Genomic DNA, 10,960 nt, shown 5'->3' on the forward strand with positions numbered 1-10,960 from the left:
AAAAAATCTGCGCCATTTTGCTGATTATGCGGTAAATTCTGCGATCGCAGAATCGCGTTTTTCTGGAGGGTCTAACTAAGGATACAAGCTGCATTCAAACACAAAATAAGGAGAGTAGAGGGAGAATAAAGAGTGAAATAATGTTTATTTCAGAAACAAAAATACTTTATGGAGTTGTTTTGAGAAAATGGTTGTTCAAACCAAAACATTAATGTGTATTCCTTCTCTTGTGTGTTGACAGGGGTCCTAAGTACCACCTTTTAGCTCATACCACCATGTCGCTGTCACACATCCAGGACAGTTTTCGCACACATGACCTCACCATCTCAGGCAACGGTGAGTGGCAGCCTCCATCAATCTGTCGGCTCTCCATCTTTCTCTTTTTTCTGCCAAATCCGCCATCTGTCTCTTTCTTGTGCTTCACTCGTCACCGTCTCACTTCTGTTCTCAGCACTCTAATAATTTCCCTTAAACCAAGTGTACACTTCCTCCTCCCACTTCTTCTTCTACTTCCTCTTCTTCTCTGCCCTCCCCCATGTTCTCTGACAGACAGCCATTATCAAGGTCAAAGTTATAAAGGCTGCTCTAGTGAGGTGTCTGCTGTGTAAAGCTGTAATGATGTGGGCTAACAAGGGCCCGGACCCCTCCGACAGACAGGCCCCTAGTGTTTTATTCATTGGCCCTTCAGCTTGCAGTAAAGTTTCATTGCTGCACTTCATGACACTCCCTGCAGCTGCCAGTCTTTTACACCCTTTCCCCTTTGCTGTGTGCTAGAGGGGGGGCAGCATGTTGAGAGTGAGTGTGTCTGTGTGTGTGTGTGTGTGGTGTGTGTGTGTGTGTGGGTGTGTGTGTGTGTGTGTGTGTGTGTGTGTGTGTGTGTGTGTGTGTGTGTGTGTGTGTGTGTGTAGATATATATCATGTAGGAATATTTTATTTATTCATGGTGTTTATTTTTGCCCATCTCTTCTCTTCCCTGTAGAGGAGTGTTCCTATTGGCTGCCGCTCTATGGCAGTATGTGTTGTCGCTTCGCAGCTCAGCCTCACTGTATGACCCGACAGATGATGAGTGGATGTTTGAAAGTGAAGGTAAGTTGGCAGGTGTGAAAGGGGAAATATCCCTTTCAGGGTTTGAAGAGTTTTTTGGCTTTTGTCCTGGTTTATTTCTGTCTATATTTCTTCCTCCTCCTCCTCCTCCTCCTCCTCCTCCTCCCTTCTCTTGGTGATTCTCTCCATGTCTTTCACTCCACACATGACTGATCTTTTTCTCCACCTCGCAGCAGTTGGGAGGTGAACCTCAGAGTTGGACTAAAGTGTACGGCGTGCTAAAAGGAACAAGCCTTTTCTGCTACCACCGGCAAGAAGATGTAGAGGCTAATGTCGAGCCAGCTTTCACCATCGCCATCAACAAGGTCAGCAAAGGAAACACAACAAAATACCTGAGGTTGATCCTGACTTACAAAACCAATAGAGTTGTTTTGTTTTACGCTTAAGGCATCAGTAGCAAAGATGGAAAGGTATGGACTTGTGATTTGCTGCCAATTTGAATCTCTAGCCAGCTGGTAGACCATGAGCCAAGAAAAAATGAGCTCTTCTCCTAGTAACTACTATTAAAGTGCCTTTCAGCAAGGAACGTATCCCCTAGTAACCCAATGTAGAGCTGCTTGAAAGCCAAGAGGTGGAAACTGGCTCTCAGCTTTCAGGTGTAACTGTGTAAAATGTTCAGCAAGACTTGAAAAGAGCAGGCTTCTCCAGATAAAAGGCTTTGAAGATTTTAAAATGAGATTTGTTAAGGGTGTTCTCCAGTCTTTGCAAACACAGTAAGACACAGTTTTCAGGCTCATCCAACTACTAATCATATTTCTTTCATCCCTCGTCCCGATTTTCCAGGCACAAATATGAGTGACATGGGTCCTTGATCATCTTATTTCATGTGTCTGTGTCTGAGTTGATGCCTGTGGGCCTTCCCATTCCTCCCGTGGTGACTCATTCAGTCTTTTTCTCACCCTGATCTCACAGCTGACCTGAAGCCAAGTCAGACACATCAGAAGAGTCTGTATGATCCTTTTGTTAGTCAGTTGTCTCTTATTAAGAGTGAGGAGGGAGCGCGGGGTGATGAATGGAACAACACTGCCATCTAGTGGTCAAAAACACACTTTGACACATTTGGAATAGAACGAGGATGTGGGAATTGGGAGTCTGCACCTTTTGTTGGATAATTGCAGAAGGGAAATGGATTGGAAGAGGGCTAATTAGCGGCTTATTAGTCAGGGGCTTATTTTCAGTGGAGACTCACAACTACAATTGCTGTAATGATCACTTGTTGCGGTGCATAATTTTGTTCATTCAGGAGTGCTGGCATTCATTCGTGATTGTAGTCATTTTGTAGCAGATGATTATATTCTTTGTCCCTCATTTTTTTCAGGAGACCAGAATACGTGCGTCAGAGAAAGACCCTCAAAGTAAAGTTCAGAATATCTGTATCAGTAACCAGTACGGAGGTGAGGAGGTTACACACACACTGACGTCAGACAGCCGCGAGGACACACACCGGTGGATGGAGGCCTTTTGGCAACATTTCTACGATATGAGTAAGTGTTTGCTTTAACATAGGAAGCGTGTGAATACAGTTACTCACATTAACCACAGCTACAGAAAGGTTCCCATATCTTGTTGTCGCTTGGTTCGTTAACATCAGTTTTCCTTCATGATACAGGCCAATGGAAACAGTGCTGTGATGACTTAATGAAAATTGAACTGCCATCGCCAAGGAAACCGACTCCCGTCACACCAAAACAAGGCTCACTCTATCACGAAATGGGTAAGATTTCACTGTGATAATATCATTGTGAATATGAAATAAAAAAGTATTATTTTAGTCGATAAAATAAGAAACAAAACATAAACGTTGAGGCAGGGAGAGAAAGCATTGCGTCTGCATTGCATGTGACTGTGTGTAGCTTTAATTCCTTCCAGTCTATGTGCATGTGAGATGCTGTCATAATAAAATGTTCCTCTCCGATATCTCGAACTCACACTCTGCTGCTTGACTTCTGTAGAATCGAATCTTATCTCTGACACGCTGACTGTCTGTCTTCTCTTTCTCCGTTCCTCTTTGTCCTTTCCAATTTTCCTCGTGTGTCCTGAATCCATCGCTCCTTGACTTTGTCTCTTTTGTCCTTTTATTATTTCCCCGTGTCCTCATAAATATGTATAATCAACGCCACGTTTTTCATCAACTATCCTTGAGTGATTTCTTTTTCCCTTCTGTCATCATGCCATAACATTCATTTCCTTAATAAACAATAAACCCTTATCGATTTCTCCCGCCACCATCAAAACACACACTTAACTCCACCTGTTGCACACCTCCTATCCTCTCCACCCCTTCTCTCTCGCCAACCTTCCCTCTCGGTTTTCCTAACCCCCCCCACCCTGGCAGCCCCTCTTGCCACGCCCTCCTCTGAGGGTCTTCTGCTGCAGGATAACGCTGTGTCTGCTGAGATTCGCGCTCTGCTCTCGTCCTATTACAACGACAGGTGAAGTAACAGGAGTAGGGCTCCATGTAAATGATGTTGTGGTAAATGTTGCAGTCCAGGATTTACTGCAAAACCACCATAAGATCACTGATGGTGGGAATATTATGCAAAACATTAAAGGACAGGATCTTTTTTTCATTCATCATTATAAAATAACTTTTAAAAAAAACACATCAAAACATCTTCTTCTACATCTTCTTCTTCTAAGAGTACATTTAAAACTAACATTTTATGAAGTGCAAGTATGTCTCTAATCCGTACATAATCCATACTTCCAGGGAGATCGAAATGTTCATTACCAATGACCAATGACCATGATGATCATGACCAATCTGATTAAATAAAGGTTTGAAATTACTTTGGAATTAAACTAATCCTAGTCCCTGCCTTAAGTATGAAAAACAATATTAAGAAACATTTTAATTATTTCCAAGTCATGGCTGTATTACCAGTTCAAATGGTAAGAACTTTTCATTTGAAAACCCATGCTCCAGCCCAGTAAACAGCTGTATAATAATGAGTGTTTCTGCGTCCCTCCTGCTGCAGTTATTGAGTCATCTGACGACCTCAGCACGGTGTCGGACATCCTGGCTCGGAGGATGCAGGAGCTGGAGCTCCGCAGCCAGCTGGGCACCTCCCCGAACTGGATGTCTCTGTTTGAGGAGAACAACCCCAAAAGCGCTGGCCGCCCTCGCCCCTGTACTTCCCGCTTCTCCGGCCACAGCCCCTGCACACCTCACCGCCCCCCCCGCAGCCCTGCGAGCCCCCACCGCTGCCCCCAGCTCAGCCTGCTCTCCTCAGACGCCAGCCTGACCTCGGACAGCGACAGCCACTGCAGCACCAGCCCCTGCTCCCACCGCCACGCCTGGCCCGAGCCCTCCTCAAACTTCCCCCTCCTGTCCTCGTCCCCCTCCCGCATGAGGCCACGCACCTTCTCCCTGGATGCTAAGCTCAGCACCCTGCGGGGGAGGGGGTTCAGAGGGGGAGGGACCTTCCAGTGCTCCTGCCAGCCTCCTACCTCCTCGCTGCTCGCCCCGCTCCCTGTCTCCTCTCGCTCCCCTCGGTCGCAGCGCAGCACCCAGACCACGCTCTCCTGCTCCAGCTCCACCTCCAGCAACAGCTCCAGCAACAGTGAGGGTCGCCACAGCCCTGAGTGCTCCGAGGGGGCCCCCTTCTCCCGGCCCTCCCCGGCCCGACGCAGCCTCAGGAACCTCAGGGCCAGACTCGATCCTCGCAACTGGCTCCAAAGTCAGGTGTGAAGCGCGTGCTGCCAGACAGACATTTTTAACACTGACCTAAAGGCAACAGTTCTCATTAAATCAAGGTTTAACTGGCTTAACATATGTGAACCGACCTCAGACAGTCTGTTGGCAACATGCACAGCCCTGAGGAAGATAAGCTGCCTCTGGTCTGCGTCCTGGGGGGGGGGATGGATCATTGAAGACCCTCCTGGAGCAAACTGGAATGCCTTCTATCACAAAGGACAGGTGACAATCACTGCAGGCGGCACTTTGCTGAAGATGGTCCAGAACTAAATGGGAGGTACTCTGCTTGCTTTGAAAAATGATTATGGTCATGCTGCTTGGGAGAAAGTGATGTTAAGAGCTAAGGACTTCAGATGAACTCGCCACACTGTCCGCCCTGAAACTATAAAGGTTTTTGTTTTCCTCTGCATCCTGGCAACACAAACAGGATCTCAAAATCATCTCTATAAATGTCACCTGCAGTGATCAAGGTTTGCAGTGTTTACGCTATGAAAGCTAGTGAGCATGAGTCGAGATGAACAGGCAAGACGGCCAAGAGTTTTCAAATGATAAAGTGTGGAGGGAAGCGTTGGTGTCTGTCTGTCTGAACTGTGATATCTACTTCAGTGTACGCGTCTAATTATTCATACATGGTTCTCCTAAAATGACTATGCACCATTTTGTTTTGTTTCTGCGTGATTTCACGTTTCAACCATGAATCTGGTGAAAGCTTATGCGAAGGCTCATACACACTGTACTGGTTAATACTGTGATCTCTGGTCTCAACTCCCACACATGTACAGGTAACATATCTCTAAATACATAGGAAAACATTCAAATAAAAATGTAATAACTCAACTCAAACTTTGAATATCATTAAAAACTGCTGTTACTTTAATGCAATATTGTGGTTTTTTTAAGCTTTCCTGTTCCTTATTATAGACATTTCAATAAATGTGAGGCATCCACCAATCATATGTTAAAAAACAACTTTTTAAGCATTATGTGAAACTATAGCCAATCAATAGGTCAGAGCAAGCTAATGGTTTACCGTGCCATTTAAGTATTTAATTTTAATTTATGTAAGAAAACAGTCATCTGACTCAAGGCGTCCGTTATACATCTTATAGGAGAGTGTGTGTGTGTGTGTGTGTGTGCAGTAAAATCTCTTCTCTTTCTTTTACTGTTGGTTTTACTTTAACAGTTTCGTCTTGGGGCTCAGAACTCTGGTGATTATTTTTAACTAAGAAATACAAACTGTCAAATGTTTAGTAAAACAGCATTTGTTACTGTAAATTCATTTTTATAAATTAACAAATAAACCTCCTTTTTTTCTCTTTTGTTACATAATTGATTTTGTTATAAATGTAGCTATGTTGATACCTAATTATCATAATGTTAACAGATGATGTGCAGATGTATAACTGTTATGCATAGGTAACATTGAATGTTATAACCTTGCAAGAGTTTCTCCTGTTGGCAGGCTTTGTGTTCTGCATGTACGCCGTCATAAAGGCGGACATAAAATGAGAAATGTGGAAATCTCCTGTAAAAATAACTAATTATAATAAATGTTTTATCAATACAAGACTGACACTTTTTATTAACACATCTACATGAAATCAGATCTGTTTATATTTTGTATAATATACTAGTAAAGCTAGGGGATTGTTATTGTTTCCCACTACGTACACCCGTTATTGCAGCGGGAGAGCTTCCTCTTCAAGGGGCCCTGTTCTTCTCAGTTTCAGCTTCATATCAGTATGTAGGGTCTCTACTGTGACATGTCTCCAAGCTTTAATGTTCAAAAAGCTCTTTATTTCTCTCATACTGCCTGTGCTGCAGCACCTCTTTTCACCCTCTGTCTGAAACCAGAGCCCAGTCTGCTCTGATTGGTAAGCTGGCCGGCTCTGTCGTGATTAGTCAACCACTTAGAGATGTCCTGCCCCTTAATCTATCACGTACAATGTGTTNTCAGACAATGTGATTTTCTGGATTTGTTTTTCTCATTTTGTCTCTCATAGTTGAGGTATACCTAGGATGAAAATGACAGGCCTCTTTCATATTTTTAAGTGGGAGAACTTGCACAATTGGTGGCTGACTAAATATTTTTTTGCCCCACTGTATGTTTTAGGTCTCTACTGGGACATGTCTCCATGCTTTAATGTTCAAAAAGCTTTATATTTTTCTCATACTGCCTGTGCTGCACCACCTCTTTTCACCCTCTGTCTGAAACCAGAGCCCAGTCTGCTCTGATTGGTTAGCTGGCCGGCTCTGTCGTGATTAGTCAACCACTTAGAGATGTCCTGCCCCTTAATCTATCACGTACAATGTGTTGGAGAGCTAGCCTATAGAAGCATGAGTGTTACAAAGTGATGTCAATATGTTCAGGAAGTGAATAAATTAGTCCAATGGAGGCCTTTCAAACAGGGGGAGGGGGGGGAGAACCTCAGGGATGTTAGCCTTTTCAGACCTTTTACATGCATAAAAACCTATAGAACACACTACAGGAAAGTGAAAACTCCAAAAAGCACAACAAGGCCTCTTTAGAGCTCTGCACGTCGGGCAGGTGATGGATCATATTCTATCAAAATGTGTTGTTGTTTTTCTCCTTCCACCAAATAATCCCCAAGGAGAACCCTTCTAAAGACGACAGATAAAACACCATGTGCAGTTGTCTTGTAGATTCAAAAAGAAAGGCAGGTCGAACAGAGGCTTTATTCTCATTGTTTATATACCAAAGCCTTATATCTGTCAATAGTACAAAGCACTGTTACAAACATTCGAGGTAGTCGACAGCGAGTCTTCACTGAGCATTTGAAATGCATAGAGAGATACTATGGCCATACTGACTCTGTTTGCAGTGCAGAGTTTTACCATTGTTGTGCTATTAATAATTGAAATGCTCAAAGTATAAAAAACCATATTAACAAATACATATCGATTAGTATAGAACAGAATCACATAATATACTTTATATTGTATGCTATGATGCTGATTATTGACTTATGTAACCCAAACAGGGCATTTAACACAAAGTTTGGCAATTCAATGATATACGTTGGATTACATAAGTAAATGAACAATGATACATCGAGATACAGATAAATGAGAGTGCCCTCCATATTTAAATATCTTTCTTTGTGCACTTGTGCTTCCTCACACTCCATGGTCCTCTCTCCTCAGCAGGCACAGCGGGGGTTAAACGCCCGCAGCGCCACCCCAGCCAGAGTTCCCCAGGCGAACGTGGAGAACTTTGCAGGGCACGTGCCAGCTCTGCTGATGTATGACGATGCTATCCGGTGCAGCCGCTTCGCACCGAAGGTGTTGTAGTGTCCTGGGAGGACTTGGTCCACCTGTAAAATGAACGGCCAGTTGTTAAACACTTATAAAAGAATGTACAGCACATGCTATATGAACACACAAGTCATAAGCAGTGTCATTTCTCTGGGTTCTGAATGGATCTGAATTCTGTATCTGCAGCTCCTTCACAAATGCTGGTAAATCTTGATTGAGGATTAACACGCAACATACTTAATAATTATATTTCCTATTTTAATAAACAGTTTCTGGAAAAATGTAGGTTGTACATAAAGTATGAAATCTCATTAATACAGAGGGTAGTTAGTGAAAACCAATAACCCTAAAATGTACTTACATAAGAGGACCATGACATGTTCATAATATGAAAACAATACAATATTTTGACAATTGGATTAGATACTTTATGGATCAAAGTAGAGCTATAAGACTCATCAATACGTTTTCAGATTTAAATTAACCATGTTGCTTATCAATGTATTAGTTAGAGTAGTTTTTAAAGAAAACATTTAAACAAAAGTTTGAATCCAGCTTGTAAAATGTAAATACTTTCTGGTTTATGTACTCCTCAGTCACATACTCAAAATATATTTGCTTTGTGAAAACAAAAATAAACTTGATGATTTAATCTTTCCTCTTTGGGAAATACTAATGAACGCTTTTCAGCATTTTTTCAAACAAAGATAACCAGTTCACTCGACAATGAAAACAAAGATGCTAAATAAAATCTGCTCCAAGGCAGTGGCACTATGAGCTGAAGTAGCAGATACAGTCTGTCTGCCCTCAGCTGTGTTTGAGTGTCACCTGTTCGCTGTCCACCAGCCCCACCAGACGCTCACAGCTGCTGATGTAGTCACTGACGTGGCTGTAGGGCAGCCAGTCAATCATGGCGCCGTCATACACTACATCTCCACTGAAGAGCATCTTATTGTCCCGGTCGTGGAGGCAGATGCTGCCCCGCGAGTGGCCGGGCATGTGGAGCACGTTCAGCTGTCTGTCGCCCAGGTTAATGACATCACCTAGAAAGACAGAGAAGGAGAGTTGTTTAAAAAATAATTTAAAGACACTAACACAATCGCATCCCACTGCTAAGTGCAGTGGCAGAGCTGAATCCTGGCCACCCCGAACACCCTCAGACAAGGGGCCCAAACTATTTTAGAACATTAAAAAAATGTTTAAGTAACCTTTCATCAATCGTCAAGAATTAACATTATTGGACGTTATATCGATAATGTAAAGTACTCACTAAACTTACAATTCATTTAACTTATTTTCTTCCAAAAGTTAATTATCCCAAGTACACCCCCTTCTATTTACATGTAATGGTTTGGTCCTGCCTCCAAACGCGGTTCAGCACCGCCGGCACTTTCTAGCAGAGAGTAGTGTGAGCATGTGAGGAGCAGGGATGCTAGTACTTACGTGTGTAGTGCCATGTCTCAACGACTCACAAAGTCAGTCTTTCAAAAGAGAAAAGAAAGGAGAGAAAAACAAGAGAGAGGGACTAAAGGGCAACAGTATGTCACCCAGTTTTTCAAAAGAAAAGGCGGGTGTGGTCCATGAGTGGTGGAATTGTGTCTGTTAGCTAAGCTTAGTCCATTGTAAATAATAATTGTTATGTTTTTTTTTACTAAGCTGACATTAAGTACTGTTAATATCTATACAGGTTTTTAAGTGCACTGCTCTTTTAGCTGACATTTAGCAAATGCAGGTAGATTCTTAGCAGCTATTCATACTAAATCAGTTGTCCCTCCCCCTGGTGCCAGGACCAACAGATCCATCCATCCATAAGGCTGAACCTGAACCAGCTTTTCTCCCAACTGAAGGAGGTGAGCAGCATTGTGTTGAATGCAATGCCACTTAACATATCTGAAGCGAGACTGGAATACAATATATATATATATATATATATCAAAACAAAAAGTTAGCATCTAATTTCAATTACACATTTCAAACACAATGTTTTCCCACATATTTAAGTTATATTTATTTAGATTTATGCATTCATGTTGAGAATGTTCCATTAAAAAATATAATTATTAAAAATGCATTTACACCATAAAAGATGACAATTGAGATATATTGTCAGGAATGTTAGTTTTATATCAAATAGTGAATTATACTGCAGCAGAATGCTGCACGTCTGCACAGTGTTATATTTTTCACAGCTCAGTGTCATTAAATGTTGTGCGGTTAGTATTGGACAACAAGATAGATGCAAGCCTGTACAGGTAGAGTTATTTAAAGCATAAATGAGTGGGTTGGGTTCTGGAGGTGTGGTTACAGCAATTGTGCTTAGCTGGCGTGGCCTTTAAACACATTTACTACCCAATAGCAATGTGAGGCTGAACAAAAGGACCTTTTGACTAATGTAGTCTTTTAAAAAAACAAAACATTTACTGACTTTTTTTAGGATAGCTTAAAGTAATGTTGTAAAATTACAACCGGGGGCCTTACAGGGTTAACGGCTATTGTTTATTGTTATTTACTTTAAAATGTTTATTCTTAACCAATAATTTAATAAAAAAACTCTTATTTAAATGATGTGTGTGTGTGTCTGTATTCCTGATGATACACTGAGAGAATGAGCTCATAGTGCTGCTGATCACTATAAGCTAAACAGTCTGTAGGCTATATTGCATTACATTTGTATAATGTAAGCTTTGTTGATACTTTGCAAATAATTGTTAGATATACTGAATATTATTTGATCTATTCCACCACTTAAAGGTGGGGTGGGTCATTTTGGAGAAACCAGCTTGAGTGCGCCAGAATTTGAAAATACACAGCCGGAAAAAATCTGCCACTTCCTTACAGAGCCCCTCCTCCAACACACGAACGCGCACATGACCAATGAGGGCA

General features: G+C 42.1%; 2 protein-coding genes across 2 annotated transcripts; one reads left to right on the forward strand and one right to left on the reverse strand.

The window, feature by feature from the left end:
• Positions 1-241: 241 nt before the first annotated feature.
• rtkna (rhotekin a) lies at positions 242-6,365 on the forward strand (the record flags this gene model as incomplete). Its single annotated transcript, XM_010774725.1, has 6 exons — positions 242-336; positions 980-1,086; positions 1,278-1,409; positions 2,423-2,588; positions 2,714-2,818; positions 4,083-6,365. Coding segments are annotated over 6 exons (1,318 nt in total), but the record flags the coding sequence as incomplete, so codon positions are not given.
• Positions 6,366-7,484: 1,119 nt separating this feature from the next.
• On the reverse strand, positions 7,485-9,120 carry LOC104948520 (metallo-beta-lactamase domain-containing protein 2-like; the record flags this gene model as incomplete). The annotated part of the gene is made up of 2 exons (XM_010774724.1): positions 7,485-8,136; positions 8,906-9,120. Coding segments are annotated over 2 exons (389 nt in total), but the record flags the coding sequence as incomplete, so codon positions are not given.
• Between the last annotated feature and the right edge of the window lie 1,840 nt (positions 9,121-10,960).

The sequence above is a fragment of the Notothenia coriiceps genome, unplaced genomic scaffold, assembly GCF_000735185.1.
Source record: "Notothenia coriiceps isolate Sejong01 unplaced genomic scaffold, NC01 NC01_scaffold00014507, whole genome shotgun sequence".
Taxonomy (NCBI): Eukaryota; Metazoa; Chordata; class Actinopteri; order Perciformes; family Nototheniidae; genus Notothenia; species Notothenia coriiceps.